This window comes from Oxyura jamaicensis, chromosome 5 (assembly GCF_011077185.1).
Source record: "Oxyura jamaicensis isolate SHBP4307 breed ruddy duck chromosome 5, BPBGC_Ojam_1.0, whole genome shotgun sequence".
In the NCBI taxonomy this organism is placed as follows: Eukaryota; Metazoa; Chordata; class Aves; order Anseriformes; family Anatidae; genus Oxyura; species Oxyura jamaicensis.
The window spans coordinates 21,533,325-21,552,086 of NC_048897.1; the positions used below are offsets into that span (position 1 = coordinate 21,533,325).

Sequence of the window (18,762 nt, forward strand, 5' to 3'; positions counted from 1 at the left end):
TTTTTTTTTTTTTTTTTTTTTTTTTTTTTTTTTTTTTTTTTCAAACCATATGGAAGCATAAATGTGACTTGAGATTTGTTGCTTTCTCAGATTATGTCTCTTCAAGAACAGGCAAGCAGGCTAGAAAAGGATGGTGGACTGGATGGACTACAGATACAGCACAAACTAAACACCATTCTTGTGAGGAAGCAGCAGATCAAGGATCTCTCCCAGAGCAGGAGAGACAAGCTGCAGACCACTCTTCTTCTAGCACTTTTCTACCAGAACTTGGCAGAGGTAAGAGGGTTTTAGACTGGTATGAGGATGGACGGGAGGGGAACTGCCTACCACTGTTGAATGAAGTGTTTGTTCTTGCCAGAGATTAGATGAATTGATAATCTGCTCTGGTATGGCAACTCCTGTACTGCCATGCTTTCACGCAAAGGGGTAGGTGAGCCAATAATATTGCTGCCACTATACCATCACTGTGGCATTGTGCCAGTTAGAGCTGCTTTATACATCAGGAGCTTTGCTGAAATAAAGCTCATGGAAAGGTAACTGCCAGCTTATGTTTCCTTTGCTAGGAAAGAAAGGGATGTCAGAGTAAATACAAAGTAGAAACCAACATGGCAAGGGCACCAACCTTTACTCGTGGATACTCACTGACAGCCTTCAAAACAGTGCTGTAAGTGAGCATGGCTCTTCAGCTACTGTAGACTAGTCTGCAGAACATGTTAGTCTCTGTCTCCTGTTCTGGCCTTAGTGCTGTAACCAAGTAGCTCGGCTCCTGGCACCACTTTTGGAAAAACATAACAGGTCAGTCTTTCAAAGGGCAGCACAATGTGTGTGACTGAAAAATGTGCTAGCATCCAGTGTGCTGGCATAAACAACAGCACACAGACCCAGAGGGACACTTATAAACACTCTTGATGGTCTGGTAAACACCCCTTCTGCTGCTTTATCTTTTGGAACATCCTCCATGTTTTAAAGAAAAACTGCAGGTACTTGTCACCTCCCAGCCCACAGAAAAGGCACATGTCCTGACAGTTCAAATTAGGATTGTTTCCAAAGACTTTTAACACAGTTGCTGCTGACAACCAAATTAAAAACAAACAAATAAAAAAGTAATCTAAGGAATAAATGGCTGCTAAATTCCATTTGTAGCACAATAGATTTGGAACTCCCACCATAATAATAAAATATAATAAAATATTTAAATATAATAAAATATTTAAATACCCTCTTCTTTGGCTACACTAAAAAGCCAGAGTTGCACTCTGCTTTTTAAAATAAACTTTATCAGGAATTATTTACACAGTCAAATATTAACCTGTATTAGTTGGTCATACCTTTCCATCTTCACATGAACCAGCCCACCAATGACAGCTGGTCCACTCCCAGAGGGGAGCTGATGGACTGGACGGTGCATAGCACAATGCTAATATTTTTTAAAGAGCAATGTACCTCTGATGGAAAGGTCCCATAACTGCAAACACCCTTTCTGGTGGAGAAACTGTGACTGCCCTCCTAGAGATACAATCAACCCCTTGGCTAGGAATACTTCATTGTTTCCCATCTCCCTGTAATTGTCAAATCAGAGCTTGGGCTCGGGTCCTCCTTCATTCTGTTTTCTTGAATCACATGCTTCTAGCACAGTGTTGTTGTTTAACCCGGCCGGCAGCTAAACACCACACAGCCGTTCACTCACCCTCCCAACTCCATCTCTGGGATGGGGGAGAGAAATGAGAAAAAACTGAAACCTATAGGTTGAGATAGAGACAGTTTATTAGAACAGAAAATAATAATAATATGTACAAAACAAGTGATGCACAATGCAATTGCTTACCACCCGCTGACCGATGCCCAGCCTATCCCCAAGCAGCCAGCCCCCCACCCTGGCTAGCCACCCCTATATGTTGTTCAGCATGCCGTCAGATGGTGTGGAATACCCTTTTGGCCAGTTGGGGTCAGCTGTCCTGGGTCTGTCCCCTCCCAGCTCTTGCTGCACCCCCAGCCTGTCTGCTGGCAGGACAGAGTGAGAAGCTGAAAAGTCCTTGGCTTAGCGTAAGCATTGCTCTGTAACAAGTAAAACATCAGTGTGTTATCAACATTAGTCTCATCGTAAATCCAAAACATAGCACCCTACCAGCTACTGGGAAGAAAATTAACTCTATCCTAACTCAAACCAGGACATATATCCACCTCTTATTCCATACCTATGTCATACTTATGTCATGCTCAGGTTACACCCTTTCCAATAGATTCCAATTGACCACCATTTTCATTCATAATATATATAGAATGTCCACTGAGTTTGCATAGTCCATGACTGACTTCAGGCTCCATCTGTTATTGCAGTCTTTCAGGGCAGAAGAAATGGTGTGTGATGTTGGATTGTCACACGTTGAAGCCCATTCTCGTTCCATCACATCACTTTGCTTGTCCAGTTCTATCAAAATTCATTCATCAGTATCTGCATGGTTGTTACCATGATACCATTAATAGGACATTGGCATATAGGAATCATGGCAGTGATGACATACAGTATTATATAATAATTAACATAATACAATCCAACTCATGGGCTATTTTCACCCAGTATTAAATCCCCTTGAGGTACACATCGGACCTCCCCATTCTTTTGCATTACCCACCAAGTGCATCCAAGTCCCTGAGCAAAAGCAATCCCACTAATGGGTTTGCCTTTTCCTGAGGCAGGAGTAGCCCAGACTCTCTTTCCCAGCATGTTTCTTACGTGCACTACTGGAACTTTATCCCCTTCTACAGTACGTAACAGGTTTGACTGGGCAGGTCCAGCTCGGTTAGCAGATCCTCTAGTATTGACTAACCAGGTGGCCTTTGCCAAATGTGTGTCCCAGTTTTTGAATGTCCCAGCACCCATTGCTTTCAGTGTAGTCTTTAACAGTCCATTGTATCGCTCAACTTTACCGGAGGCTGGTGCATGATAGGGGATGTGATACACCCACTCAATACCATTTTGGCACAAGTGTCTATAAGGTTGTTTCAGAAACGAGTCCCATTGGGACTCTTTCTGGAGTGCCATGTCGCCACAGGACTTGCTTTTCAAGGCCCAGGATAGTGTTCCAGGCAGTGGCAGGGGTCACAGGATATGTTTCCAGCCATCTGGTGGTTGCTTCCACCATTGTAAGTACGTGGCACTTGCTGTTGCAGGTTTGAGGGAGTGTGATGTAATCAATCTGCCAGGCCTCTCCATATTTATATTTCAGCCATCGTCCTCCATACCAAAGAGGCTTTGACCATTTGGCTTGCTTGATTGCAGCACATGTTTCACAGTCATGAATAACCTGTGCTATAGTGTCCATGGTCAGGTCCACCCCTCGATCACAAGCCCATCTGTATGTTGCATCTCTACCTTGATGGCCCGAGGTTTCATGGGCCCATCGGGCTATAAATAATTCACCCTTACGTTGCCAGTCCAAGTCCACCTGAGCCACTTCAGCGCTATCCTAACTCAAACCAGGACACACAGCATCTGTCTTGTATAGTGAGGAATATTTCCCTTTTCTCAGCCAATTTCTCCACATTAATTCAGCCAAGCGTTCTGTAGGGAGTTTTTGCTCTCAAGCTACTTGTTTAGTCCGCCAGCCTAAATTCATTGCCTACCACTGTAGAATGTGAATGACACCAAGGAATTAAAAAAAAAATTGTGGTAATATCTCCCTTCCTCTTTGGTGAGTAGAATGGAATGTTTAACTTGATTGTAATGATGTTCTGGGTGTGTATGGGTTCATTTATGAGCATAGTCCCCAAAGGAAAACTAAATTGCAGAGAAGAGTTTGAATTTAGTTGTGAAATCATTGAGGTCATTGTTTATTCTTACTTTTTGGGAGAAAAAGTCCCATAGCTCAGATCCCACTCCCCTGGAAGTTCTCCCTCCTACAGTCATCTTAAGTAATTTCTATTGATCAAACAATTTTTGTTTTGTTTTGTTTTGTTTTTTCCTGTCAGCAGAAAGTAAAGATTGTTGTCATGGTTAAAAGTCTCCTAGTTTGTACCACTTTCAGGACAAAGTAATTTGTTTCTAGACAAAACCTGCAGTGACTTGCTTAGGAGATCACGTGCTTGCAGCTCACAGGGTAGGACACGCTCTCCTGGAAACTGTCACTCTTCCAGTCCCACAGAAGATAGACTTCTAGACTATCCTAGACTGTCCTAGACAATCGGACAGTCAATCCTATACACCTCAGTCTTAACGCAGAAGGCAAATGAGCAGATTGCTACTTAGAAACATATTTATGTAATTGTATTGTGTATGTTATGTATTATGTAGTATTTATGTAAGTTGTTGCAGAGGAAAGATCATAAAGTTGAAAGTCTTGACCTCTAAAGTCATCTCTGAATTTTAATGCTGACTCTGAAACTTGCCCACCATATTAGTGGCACTTAAATTGCTTTCCCTTTCGCCCTCTGTACAAGAGAATAAATAACATTTACTTATTTGTTTCAGAGGAGTGAGAAGGAATTATAAATGCTTGGAATGTGCACAGCTCTGTATATATTTTGAATATTTCTGTTATTAAAAATCAGTGTAATTTACAAACAGTTTGTCCTTTTGAGATTACAGCAACAGATATTTTGAAAATGTAGGTTTCTCACAGAATCACAGAATTTCTAGGTTGGAAGAGACTTCAAGATCATCGAGTCCAACCTCTGACCTAACACAAACAGTCCCCACTAAACCATATCCCTAAGCTCTACATCTAACCGTCTTTTAAAGACCTCCAGGGACGGTGACTCCACCACTTCCCTGGGCAGCCCGTTCCAATGTCTAACAACCCTTTCGGTAAAGAAGTTCTTCCTAACATCCAACCTAAAACTCCCCTAAATCGATAGTGGACACACTTTTTTTTTTAATATGCGTCCCATAGAAATAAGGCAGTTCCCATGTACTACACTATTACACGGGTCTCGCTGTCTTGGTCTTCAATAAAGTGAAAATGTTTGTCCAATCAACCATAAGGCATTCCATAGAAAGATCTTGGGAAAAGCAGGTCTGCCTTGCTTTACATCTGAATATGGACATGGAGCCAGGAGAAAGGTCTCTCGCTCTCTGGAGCCATCCTAAGTAAGGCTGAGAACAAATCAAGTCACCAAGAATACAAATGTGATTTTTAAAGTTTTGTTGAGTCTGCCATTAAGCCCTTACTTATTTAAAAAAAAAAAAAAAAAAAAAAAAAAAGGAGAGAAATCACCCTTTGAGTGGCAATGTAAGGGGATCCACTGGTTTCTCAGCCTAACTGCATGGATGAGCCTCTCCCATTTAACTGAGAAGTCAGTTAAATTGACCTTAAAGTGTTAATGTGTGGCTGGGTAATGAGAGAAGGCCCTACCCTGTGGGGAGGGTGTCAGAAATGAAAACAGCAGATGACAGTTTGCTGTCCCAGGCAACCTTGACATAAGGCATAGGGCTCCTGCGTGAATCTCTAAATGTACTTTGGAGGGAAATGGTTTCTGGAGAGTGTGCTGCTAGTGAAAGCTATTTCTGTTATTGTTTATAGAATTTCAGCAGCTGAAACAACACTTCAAATCATTAATTAACTGAGAAAATCTTCCAGTTTTCAGTTCTTGTGTGTGTGTAGAGCAGTTCCACAAGGACAGCCAAGACGCTTTGAAACTGATGAAGCTGGCTTCAATTTGCTGTTCTTCTGTAGTCAAAACATTTGGGTACTTCAGTGCTCTGAGGACAGTGGGATCAGTTACAGTGTATGTGAAATGTTCAGCTGTGTGCTTTGATGGATAGAAAATATTTCTGTCAGTGCTAAGTGCTGAAGTTTAGCTAACTTTTAAAAAAAATGCAGTAAGGTCACTACCCTGTTGTCCATTTTATTCTGCATACATTTAAATCCCCTAAGAAAGAATTTCCTAAGAGAAGCATGGAACCTGTGCATTATTAGTCCTCATGGTTCACCTGATGGTCTGAATCTGATGTTCCTGACTAGAATATTTTGAATTTTATGAAGTGTAAAAACACATAGATTTGTATTTGCTTTCAAAAAAACTAACTACTGCTTCGACACATCAGTATGGCTTTATTGCTTCAGATTTTCCATTTAGGTCTCAGAACATCTCTGAAATCGAGGGAATTTTAGCACAGTTTTATAGGTGAGGCACAGAATTTACAAGAATCTTAACCTAGTTTACAGGTAGGTCAATGACAAAGATAGGAGATGAAACTCAGAGCCCTAAATCCAAGACCCAGTTGTCACAAGCTCATTTTAAATGTCTACCATGTTAAGACTGAACATCTTCTCAAGGATCCTCTATGTCTAATCTAGAATATTGACTAATATATTTATGGCTTGTGATAAAATTTTGGGTATGCAAGGAATTTTTTCATTATTCTTGTGGTCAGATAAAAATGATTTTCATTCCTACCTGCTTTTATTTCCTGTCAAGTAGAATAGTTCAGAAACTGGAAAGCTATCATGTCTGTCAGCTCCCAGCTCAATCTTACTAGCCCAGGAATAGGCAGTTGCATTGAATAATGACATGTCTTGGAAGGAGGACCCAGGATAGCATGTAGTTGTCACGCTAACTCAGGTGTTTCACACTGCTGCAGGCAGAAAACTGGATCAGTGAGCGCATGCAGAAACTAGAGGATCCTTCCATACAAGACCCCAGCAATCTGCAGGACAAAATGAAGCTGCTGCAGAAACATCAAGTCTTTGAGGCAGAGATTCTAGCGAATGAAGAAATCATCACAGCTGTTAATAAGGTAACCCTCACACTCTGCTAGTGTTTTTACAGATTACTGCAGGTTGTCTAAGATGGAATGAGAAAGAAGGGTAGCTTGTTCACCAGCTCATTATCATTTTTTCTACTTGTGTGACAAGAACCCAGTTTCTGTGCCATGGAAATAAAATGCCATTAATTTACAACAGAGGGATTTCTTAATTTCTCATTCCAAGGGATTAGGGACTTCTGTCTTTCCTTATTGTCCAAAGAGAAAGATATCACCAACTTCTTCCTTGCCTGAGGTGATTACTCCTACAAAAGGTAAATAGGATTTCATGCCCAGTAGCTGAACATACTCATTGATACTGGGCAAATAACACACTTGAAGGGCACAATCATCTGTAATACCTCTCTTTGGCAGGCAAATATTTACATCTATTGTTCTTGATTCCCTCCAGACGTAAGGCATTATTGAGCATTATTACTTGAGACCTGAGAAATTGCATTAGTAATTTATTGTGCAGGTTAGGAAAGTGAGAGTCCTTCTAGAAAAGTCATGTACCATGGTAATTGTATTAAAAATTAGTAGTAACCATCGTTTCTAATCCCCTCTCCTGAATGTGAAGAAAGGAGAAGCCCTGGTATCAAAAGGCCACCCCAAATCAGTGGAGATTCGTCACCAAGTCCGCATGCTTCAGGAGCATTGGGAGAAGTTGAAGAGAGCTGTTGCTGCCCGTGGAAAGATGCTGGAGGATAGCCGGGATTTCCTGGAATTTCTCCAGAAAGTGAACCAGGTGGAAGCCTGGATCAGGGAGAAGGTAAATGAACTCCAGTGTTTAACCCAAGAAGAGCACTAGAGTCTAGCTATCTTGCAATGAACATGTGATAAATGTCTAATCTTCCACGATGTATTTGTAGAGCCTTTTGCATGAGAGAATCGTGATGTGCTCTACAGACAATATGGAAGGAAAAATCCAAAAGGTTCTAAAAACTTTCTGGAGTGTTTCTGTGCCGGAGTTGGTTGGACAGTATTAGCACATCTTCTCATGTAAAATGTACACAAAAAGAAATTGAGATTGTCGGTGGTGGTCTTGTGTGTCTCTGTCAAAATGGAGGTCTAAAAGCACACTAGAATTGAAGGGACTTGGAGCATTTGGCAACTGGCATTCAGTTTCATTGTGTATCAAAACTGAAAGTTCCTTTGTAGCAGTGAAAGAAGTCACTTTATCCACTAAGTTTTCATTCATAGGCTGTTTAATAATCAGTAATAGCTTGGAAAAGAAATTGAGAATAAGTCTCGTGATTATCTAAAAATCAGAAGAGACTACTTCGGAAGTCATAGGTCAATGATTTATAGAGAACATCACAGAACTTAACTGTTTCAGCCTAAGTACTGGGATGTATTGTATTCTTGTATTATTAGCCTGAATGTTTGCCTGTCTACTGCTTTTTTTCCCAGGAAGTCATGATTAACATAGGTGATGTGGGAAATGACTATGAGCACTGCCTGCAGCTCATGAAAAAGCTGAATGAGTTCCGTGGTGCGACATCAGGGGTAAGAGGTGTTTTCCATGTCTGTTTCCATATTCCTTGTAAGGCTGGAAGCAACAGTTAACTTTTCAGCCCAGCAACATATCCAGGTAGTAAATACAGTTCCAGTACCCTGAGGAGATGAAAGATAAGGGAGGTAACTCTTATTGCCACTTTGTAAGCTATTGAAATGGATACTGGTTTCCATCATTGTGCCTTCTGCTTTGATGTTGTCTAAACAGAGCCATCAGGTGCTTGTGATACAACCTAAAATTTAGGATTGCATTATGTTGATGAACAGCTGTCTGTGCAAGTCTGAATGAAGTTTTGAGCAAATTTCCAGTTTGTTTCATGTGGTCTGCAAGTCATAGTGAGTTCCATCCAAAGGTGGATTAAAAGTGGTTGTTTCAGCAATGTTTGAGTCTGAAGTCTGATATAAGCCTTCTGTGAACAAGCCCTTTAAAGCAAATTGTCCACTTTTATCCATTTCCCTCCTTTATTTCTCCCTTCCCATCCTTGCTAGTCTGAAAACTCTGAGGAAGGTCTGGAAGGAGACCTGTTAGAACTTCATGAGTGAGGCTTACTCTAATGTTCTCTCTTAATCTTCTCTTTATCCTGCTTGCCTGTTATCCTCGTTGCCAGTTACTGTAATGGCAGCTCCCATCTTCTCTTTCTGTTGCCTAATAGCAGAAGATGACAATCCTCTTCTACACAAAAGAAAAGCATAGATATGCCTGGCATCTGAGAGAAAACCGTGAGCTTCCCTTTCCAGAGCCTGGCAGGATTTCCTGTGGCAGTGTATCAATACTGGATCTGGGCAGAAAGCCAAAATACTCAAAATTCAGTACCATAGAATCAGGGAAGTGAAGGAGCCTTCATTGACCCTTCAGTCCTCACTAGCTGAACCATGAGTTAGAGAAGGGAGCAAGGGTTGTGCTACAGGTTTTACAAGTCAAAAAGAAGGATGGTGAAAAAGAAACAGCATGGTGCCCTAGTCAGCATAATGCTGAAGAAATAAATCTTTCCTTTGACTAAGGCAGAGCTCTGCCAGCTTGTAGCCACTGCTCCTGTAACACTTTAAACATGGTTCATAACAGAAAAGGCTGAGACTGATACTATCATAGCTGGTGCTTGATTATACCATGCTTTATAGGGTGACACGAAGAGAAGCATGCTGGTCCTAGCACGGTGTGTACATCCATCCAGTCTAGGTTCCCCAACTAGACAAATGTGAGGGCAGGGTGGGGATAAACTATCCCATGTTGATGGCTGCCAAATTTTCTACTCATATTCCGAAATACTATGCTGCTAGCTCCCAGAAGAGGAGACTGCAAGGTTTCTGAAAAAGTAACATGTCTGTCTTCTGGTTTCTATTGTTTACTTTGTGGCTATGTGTAATTCATGTGGAAATGTGCGTGTTGGTATGGATATAGCATAAATAAAATACAAATGGAGTAAATAGTTCAATAAAAATTTGCTGGTATGTGGCAGCTGTGCTTCTACTACACCAGTGATTAATGTCTCCCCACTAAGCCTGTGATTTACTGGTCTTACAAAAATAAAGAATGTTTTTGAATCCTGGAGCAGTGTTCAGTGTTGGCCATCCATCATGCACCAAAAGAATTACCCACTATAGTACAGAGTATTTGTGCAAATATTATCCTTTCTGTGGTGCATATGCTACACGGGAAGCAAGTTGCCTGAAAGGTTTAGCATACCTTTTAAAATACAGTGGTGTTGCTTTAGAAGAAAAAGCAATGACATACCTTACAACCTGATTTATGGGTTGTCTGGGTTTCTCAGGGCTTTATAGATCTTAAGGAACTTCTGAACAGAAGCCTATCTACAAAAAACAAGTGAAGAACTACAAGCCACTTACCTTTTTGACAGAGGAACAATTTGCCACACATCAGCTGTTTCACGGCAGCCACCTATGTAACTAGCAGCTGCAGCTGTGTTTCCTCAACAGATGAGCCCCTGCTAGAATGCCTGGCTTAGAAACGAAGCTCTGAGAGTTCTTATCTAGACCTAGATCATGGCTGATTCTATGTATCGTCATTACGCACTGTATCATTATTAGCGTTCTTTCTTGCCTGCACTGTCTGCTCACTTCGGACTGATAATAGCAGCACAATAGTAGAGCTGTCTGAAATTTCTGGTAGCGAGGTATAAATCTTGCTTGTTGCTGTTATTGCTGTTTTGCATGTGTCAGACTCAGTCATCAGCACTTTGAACATATACTTTGGTTCCTTTTCTTGCTTTGAAGGAGACAACAGTAGATGATGCTCACATCAAGGCTATCAATGCCCTGGCCATGAAACTGGAGAGACAAAACAAGGAAGAGACAAGGACAATATATCAGCGCCGGAAGCAGCTCAATGAAACGTGAGTATGCTTTTAAATCTTCTGTTTAAACAATAAGAGAAAGGGAAGATAAGGTATCTTAGGCGGGCTGGGCTGAGATTAGTGAAGGAATTGCAAGATGTATTTTCTTTAATGTTGTGACTACCAAACTTCAGGCACTGAAGCTGCCTTTCAAGACTCTAGAAGCAGTTAGCCAGCAGGATTTCTAATCCAGCAGAGCCAAAGTCATGTGTCTAGCCTTGGAGACAGACATGCTATTTCACAAAACTTTACAGACTACATCCATGAAGCTAAAACACTTCCATCTGTTTGTGCAGATGTTGCCCTGGTGAAGAAGCATATTGCTTCAACCTGATCTAGTGGAAGGTGTCCCTGCCCATGGCAAGAGGGTTGGATTAAATAACTTTAAGGTCACTTCCAATCCAAACCATACTATGATTCTGCTACTTCACAGTCCACTAGCTAAGAACCAAAAGCATGAAGGTAGGGGTTGTAAGGTTATTGAGAGTTTAAGGTAACTGCATCAGGACCTCTTAGCTTTTAACATATATCCCATCCTGAAAACTTAAAACAAATATAACCAGATAGCTTGATCAGACTAATGCTTTATCTCTAGGCTATGTCCCCTATTGTGAGAAACTGGGGTTCAGTCACAATGTAGCTCAGAAATCTAGTCTTTTTGCTTAGATCTGGGCTTCATGAAACTCAGTTGTGCAAAGTCTCACCTGTGAAATACACCCCTAAAATATTCTTTCCAATAAAAGGTGGAACAGTTTCCGTGGTAACCTGAATGCATACAGGAAGAAGTTAGAAGGAGCCCTAGAGATTCATGCCTTAATCAGAGAAATTGATGATATCACAGAGAGAATTACTGAGAAGGTGAGTTCTCAGATTTACATTAATTGACATGGGAAAATGGAGGTTAAAATGCCTATCCTGGATTGTAATTTTGAGATTAATAGAAGAAAAAGGCTATAAAAAAACTAATGATTTCATGGATGTAACTAAAGCTGTTTACTGAACTGTAAGTCAGTAGCCAAATATGTAATACGACTACAAGTTACAAAACCATTGATTTGAATTTTTTATAAGAACTTCTACAAATATATTTCTTCATTGTCAGGGATTTCATTTCTTCTAGGGTTCTGAGAATTTTTTTTTCCATATTTCATGAAATGCACGGTCATGCAAATTTGTACTCCACGACTTAATGGGAAATATTGGGCTATTTTCATCTATGGGAAAAAAAAAAAAAAAAAAGAGAGAAAATACAGATTAAGAAATACAGGGAAGCATTCCTGCCTTTGTTTTACATGTGAATGATCAGTAGCAGGATTGAGACTACTCAAAGTTCTTGTTCCATCTCTTTAAAGAGTGCAGACATAAAATGCTCTGTTAATATTTAAAAAGACAATAAGAACATTGAGGTGACAATAAAAAGAAGGGAAGAGGGAAACGATTTGAAATAATTACAATATGGCCCTTTTGTTTTGTGTCATCTTTACCATTTACACATCCCCCTGCCACTCCAGAGTGTACTTATTCAAGCACTGGATTATGGGAAAGATGTAGAAAGTGTGGAAAACCTTATTCGAAGACATGAAGAGATGGAGAGGGAAATCAACGTTATTAAGTCCAAAATGGAGGTAAGAAGTGGAAAAGTACAGAGGATACTACAAAAAAAAAAGTTCACGTTTGCTTCTTGGGAATAGAGTGCCAGCACCAATGTGATTGTTCAGATCCATCAGTATGAGCAAACAGTACATATGGCAGAGCACACAGATTTATTCTCAGTGTAAAATACTGTGCCAATTAATTGTACTTTATATTGTATGAGATGCCATTCTTTCTGATCGACCAAATCTAAGAAGAGAAGTCCCTTTTTAACATATTAGTTGATTCTCTGACTCTCCGCTACAAGCCAGATTGGATCTTCTTTTGGAAAGCATGGAATCCAAATTTAGCTCTCCATCTTTCTCCCAGTTTCTGGACTGACTTGAACCAAAATCCTGACTCTGGTTTTGTTTAAAACTAAAATACAAAATTACAGTGCACACAGTTTTCTGTTGCATCTGGCCAACTCAAGAATCTTAGGCTATAATTCCCTCTATAATCAGCTCTTGCTTTTGAAAAACGCCCACTTTGCATGGTTTAGGACTAACTGGAGCATTAAATATGGATCTGAGTTCCTATATAATGACATATTAAAAAAAAATGTTTTCAGAAATAATATAACAACACCTCACCATTTTCACTATAGTAAGGCTTTTCATAAGAAACATATTTCTGCAAAATTTCACTAAATCTTTTCTTCACTGTAGTATGCAAATGGTGACGATATGTGTGATACCTTCACACATTGTGACTTTAAACCTGGTTTGATGAGTGTTCTTTACTGTTTATCAGGCTGTGTTAAAGAAAACAGCATCAACCAGAAGTCCACATTGAAAGTGGTGTTTTGATGCAGCTGTTAGCTGAAATAGGTACAAGAGATTTTTGAGTCCTCTGCTGAAAGGCAAATATGGTTGCTTCTGTGTACTCTTATCTTCATGGCTCCAGTTACTTATCTTAGATTAGGCTACTAGAGGTTATGACTAGCACTTCATTTTCCTCTATGTGTATCACCATTCTGTAAAACTGCTTTCTTAATTGTAAAGTCACATTTGTGGGTGTGAAGCAACATACACTTATCTTTCCTTACTTGGATGATTGCTTGGAAATGTGTATGGGTTTTTTTTTCTGCGTATAAGAAATCTCTTCATATATTTTGTTATTGTAATCTAAGTACCACTTCTGAAAACTGGGATTTTAAAATGAACTACTTGTCCTGAAAGGCAATCTGAGGAACAAACATAAGCTTTTTGGCATAAATTCACCCCACTATAAATCTCTTTCCAGCCATTGGAATTGGAATCTTTCCGCCTTTCCACAAGGAATCCATCCATAAATGACAAACTGACTATGAAGCAACAGGAGATGAAAAACAACTGGCTGCGACTCCAGGGACAGGCCAAACAAAGGTAAAGACTTCTAGTGGTCTGACTATGTCTTAGCAGGAGCAAAACTATTCCCCGGGGTCACAATTCTACTTTCCAGGTGTGACTTTGGGGAAGCTGGTCCAATGAGTTCCTAGCTTATTCCACTAAAATAATGTTACTAAAATGCCGCCGGACAATCTGATTAAATCTGTCATGAAGCCTTTGTGGAAGACTTATTTTTGGATGATTCTAGAATATTTTTTTCTTGAATCTTTCCAAAACAAGAAAGGCTCAGGCCTGAGTTGGAATTGTTTCTGGAAACAACAGCTATGAAGGTTTTCACTTTTGTTGTTCTCCTAATGAACTGAGGTAGAAAATAGGGTAAGCTTATTGTCTCCAAGGCAGCATTCATCATCTGTAGTTTTGTTTTAGCATGAAGAAAGGAGCTGCAAGGGAAAGCTAGAAGGCTTGAATTCACTTGAGTTGGTTTCTCATAGGATACCTTGCTCTACAAATGGGGAGGGAATAGGAACTAGACAACTCTGTTGGCTAATGCACATTGCATTGCAGGAAGGAGAAGCTGGCGGCCTCATATCAACTGCAGAAGTTTAACCTTGAGATGAAGGAAATGCTAGACTGGGTCCAAAACATCAGAGGTTTAATGGAAGCAGGAGGACTCCCTAAAAGTCTAAATGAAGTTGAAAGCATGATTGAGGAGCATCAGCAGAGAAAGGCAAGTATCATCCTTGCTTTCAAATGAATATACTGGGAATCCTTCCTTACGGGAATTAAATGCTGCAGACAGCAGGATTCTACTGCATGTACCTGTCAATAATATGGTAAGACTGTTTTCAGTAACAGGTTAGTGACAGAAGTCACCTAAGAACTCACAGAACTCTATCCCATGAGGTGCTTAACAGCTCATGTCTCTGCAAAAACTCCCAGAAAGCTACGTTACCTCTCACCTCTTCTGCTGTCCAATCCTGCAGGTTAAAAGCTGATTCAGTCTCAGTGCTTATCTCTTTACTCAGGCTACTAAAAAGTTAATTGCAATCCAGCTTTGAGCTAGATTTTGTGATACAATCTCCATTTGCCTGAAAGGAAAATAAAACCAGCAATTTGATTCACACGGGGCAGTAAATGGCCATTGGATGGTACTGTATTTTCAGTTCTGAAACACTTCAAATCCCAGTACAAATTACCACACAATAGTTTGCAGACTGATCTCGCTAAGATTTTTGGTGGATTTTCTAAAAGGAGTGCTATTGTTAATTAACCTTAGGAAAAATGTTGCTTTACTTTTCACAACGTCATTGCTATCTTTCAGCTCTTGTGTTATCTTTTCTTTGCAGTTATGTTACCTTTCCTAAAAGGCATGTTCCCAGAATCATGACTAATATTAATGATGAAAATCCAGTGCTTTGTGGGTCCTGTCACTAGCATAATTAGGTTATAAATTCTATTTCATTTTCCAAACCTAAATTTAGTATCAAATACCTGATGCCCCCTCCTCTTTCAGTCTTCTTTTTATTAATAATTATTTCTTATGTCACAAACTCAGCAAATTTAGAAACAATAGAAAGCACTTGAAAAAAACAAAGCACTGATGCTGTGTATTCTAAATTTAGGTAGTAGCAAGATCTAGGTCTTTAATATCTGTTAGTAAAGGAAGCCATTGTTTCTGAAGAGATAGTCACACAGTAAAAGGCAGAATCCAGGGAATGTATTCTTTTGCACAGGGTTGACTAAACTAAAGTTATAGGTGTGACAAGAAAAATTGATTTATTTTTTATTCAGGTTGGTGACTCAGACTATAGTCCTTAGGGGAGACTATAGTTGAACACAAGGTACTAATCTAAATTTAAAAAAAATAAAATAAAATCGTATGTTACAGCTGTGTTATCAAAGACTGGGCACCATCACCACCCTCAAAAAAAAAAAAAAAAAAAATCTCTAAAAGGAACTGTTCTAATTTCAGACATCTAGTAGTCCATGCTGAAATTTTTAAGATAGTTTACGAGTTAATGTACAGTATTATTTCAGTACATGGTTATTTTTATTTTCAAATGGTTTCCATCAGGAATTCCACACTCAATTCATAGGTCTCATAGTTGCTTTTAATGCTTTCACCTCGGGGATTCAGTATACAGGCATAACTCATTCCTCAGACCAGGTGAAAAAGTTAAATATTTCATTTTAACACCATGAAATGAAGTAGAACAGTGTCTTTAATGTAATAATCTGATGCCAATTTATTTGGCAGGAGGGGAAAAATTCTACGTACTGTTTGTCTCATAAGAACCACCTTTATGTAGGAAGACTCAGTGGGGTATACAGTATTATGGGTGTTCAAAACTGTGTTCATTTATATGAGTATTTTCCAATCTGTTTCTAATTTAATCCCAATTTTGATTTGTAGGAGACCAGTTGTTCCTAGAGCAATAAAGTCATTTATTGTCCACATTTATTTTCTCTTAGGCAATTCTGTGCTCTTTCAGTAACATAGCTCAAACACGAATGATTTTCCATACAAATATTAGTGTTGGAAAGTTACAGTCTATATTCTTCCCCTTAAGGCCTGTATTCTGAATAGTTGGCTTTCCATAAACCCTTGACATCAACCTTAGTAATATATTTTAGGAGGAGATTGAAGCACGAGTGGAAAGATTCAACTCTCTTAGTAACTATGGTCAACAACTTGCCAATTCTGGTCACTATGCAACCCCTGAGATTCACCAGTCCCTTTCCAGACTACAGCAAGCCTGGTCTGAACTGATCAAAGCATGGCAGGAGCAATATATAAAACTGTTTCAGGCACAAGATTTACAGGTGAGTAAAATGACATCCTACAGGGGAATGCACATCCCAGTGACAACTTTCCGTGATATAAACAGCACATTTATAACGTGGGGTTACCACCTATTGGGGATGAAATGATAATACCCTGTGTTTAACACTGGTTTCTGGAAGGCTACTGAGGGCACAGGATTTTTTATTGTATTTTTAAATTCCATCTTTACAAATCAAAGCAATTTCTATGGAACATGTGCTCATCTGGTCTTCAAAAGTTACAAAATTTGGCAAAATTAGGTCAAACATTTATGTAGTTGATAAAAGGCATATACTAAAAATAGAACATCACTACCCTACTAAATTCAATACCCTCCCCCAAAACATGGGTGGAGGCATGTATTTTTAAAGAATTATTTGAAGAAAAATATAGCATGAACAAAATAATGTATTTTTCCCTGGCTATTTTTTCTAATATAAGAACTGTCTTGGCTGCAGTTTTCCAGAAACATATCCCTGAAACAATCATTTCACTTTATAAAATTACTGCCCAAATAACTTGTTGGCAAAAGTTAGAAATAACTGAAACAGAGATCTTACAATGGGGAATGTCGAGTACCTTAAATAACAGCTTGTCCTACTAGTCCCATCTAAAAAGTTTCATATATCTGAGAACTCAAACCATATGGTAAGGGCTGCTTTTAAGCTTCTTTATGTATTACATTCTACTTACATCAGGCCATGTTACAGTCCTGTTTACTGGCCAGTTACCTTACACAGCACTCTCTATGGTATTAGCAAACATGCTACAATGACTTGCATTTTATCCAATGTCTTAGACAAATAGTCATATTATAAAAAAGAAGGCTACAATAATAGTTGTTACGCACATGGTTTTGGCAGCATCTAATGCTTATTGCCATCCAGTGCTGTGTGGTTAATTTTTGCAATTGCCCTAGCAGTTTAGGGGTTTTTTTCAGTATACTTTGCCCAAGTCTACTTTACATCATGTTTATGACTGCTTTTTTTTCCTATACAGAAATTCTATGGCTATGTGGAACAGACTGAGAGCTGGCTCAGCAGCAAAGAGGCTTTCCTAGCCAATGAAGACTTAGGGGTAGGTGCTCCAAGAAACGATAATGTTCTCAGGCATCAATCTGGAGAACTGGGAGCTGTGAAGTATGATGATGTGCTCAGAACCTTCCATCTTCTCCTTCTGAAGTTACTGTTTTGTCTTGTTGATGATCTGGGATCAGATTTTCTTCCTCAATACTTTACAGAGGATGGGTTGCTCAGCCCCAAGAGTAATTAAACAGTCTGACTACTCCTATTACAGCAGGAAAATAAGGCTGCATTTCTCTAACTGCATATAACTGGCCCAAATAAATTTACCAGCATTGTGCAGGTTGTCACCCCTGTCACTGCTGACATACCTAGTGTAGCTCTAAATTAGATTCTTCAGGTACCAGTAACAGTGCAATAATTGGAACTACAGACTAAGGCATGGGTTACAGAAACAATGCAGGATGCTGGGTATAAACTCTGATGCTTAGTTTACTCAGTACCTTGTATAGGTACCAAATCAGCTGTCTGTGCAGAAGCTACGATTACATCTCAGAGTTCAGCATAGACATAATTGGTACGAATGGTAAGAAAAACATGTAATGCTATTGGCTGGTGTCTGTCTCTGTAATTTTCAGCCTGGAGGTATGTATTTACAGTCCCTCCATTGAAGTATAAGAGACTTAGAAGGAGCCACCCATTTTCCAGTCATATTTAGCTCATCAATGCAAAGAAGGCACTCAGTAATTTCTCTTCCAATGACTCATGTAAGCACCCAGAAGTTTAGATGTTTTTCTGACCCATTTGATGTGACCTTTTGACACGATACATTTCTTCAGGAGCTTTATAGCTTCCTCTAGAACAGTGAGAAAGCAGAGTTTATTAAAGTAACAACATTTTGACACTGACTCTAAAATTAAAAGTGCAAGGGGGTGCTAAAAAGAGAGCTCTTAAAGCTTTGGATTCACAAATGTTACAGGAAGTTAGAATGTGTTTGTCTCTATATTAACTGTAATGGCAGGCACCAGTCCTCAAATTCAAATCTGGATCTGAGCTCTTCCAAATTCCATGGGCTGAAACTGAAGCTCTAATTTCAATCTCTTTCTGTGACATATTTGTTCACATAACTTTGATGTCAGTTTGGCATCCCATATTTGCTGTCAAAAATAGCATCCGTCACAAGGTCAATTTATGAGTAGGTGATCAGCTTTATTTCCTGAGAAGTGTGAGATGCTCTGTGTAGCACAGCAGTAAGCAGAAGCAGCAAAGCATCCAGTGTTTTGTTCAGTTTTGACCCTGAAATAATGGTCTCAGACCACGCATGGAACATTTAGGCCCCAAG

The 18,762-nt window shown here is 39.5% G+C and overlaps 1 protein-coding gene across 1 annotated transcript in view; it reads left to right on the plus strand.

Moving 5' to 3' along the window:
* The window catches only part of SPTBN5 (spectrin beta, non-erythrocytic 5), a 104,539-nt gene that overhangs the window by 63,119 nt on the left and 22,658 nt on the right, over positions 1-18,762 (plus strand). The window contains exons 39-49 of the mRNA XM_035327117.1: positions 91-276; positions 6,581-6,736; positions 7,323-7,514; positions 8,156-8,251; positions 10,493-10,611; positions 11,355-11,469; positions 12,123-12,236; positions 13,489-13,610; positions 14,139-14,301; positions 16,209-16,397; positions 17,398-17,475. Of these exons, the coding sequence (XP_035183008.1) occupies positions 91-276; positions 6,581-6,736; positions 7,323-7,514; positions 8,156-8,251; positions 10,493-10,611; positions 11,355-11,469; positions 12,123-12,236; positions 13,489-13,610; positions 14,139-14,301; positions 16,209-16,397; positions 17,398-17,475 (1,530 nt within the window). The remainder of the gene's footprint in view (positions 1-90; positions 277-6,580; positions 6,737-7,322; positions 7,515-8,155; positions 8,252-10,492; positions 10,612-11,354; positions 11,470-12,122; positions 12,237-13,488; positions 13,611-14,138; positions 14,302-16,208; positions 16,398-17,397; positions 17,476-18,762) is intronic.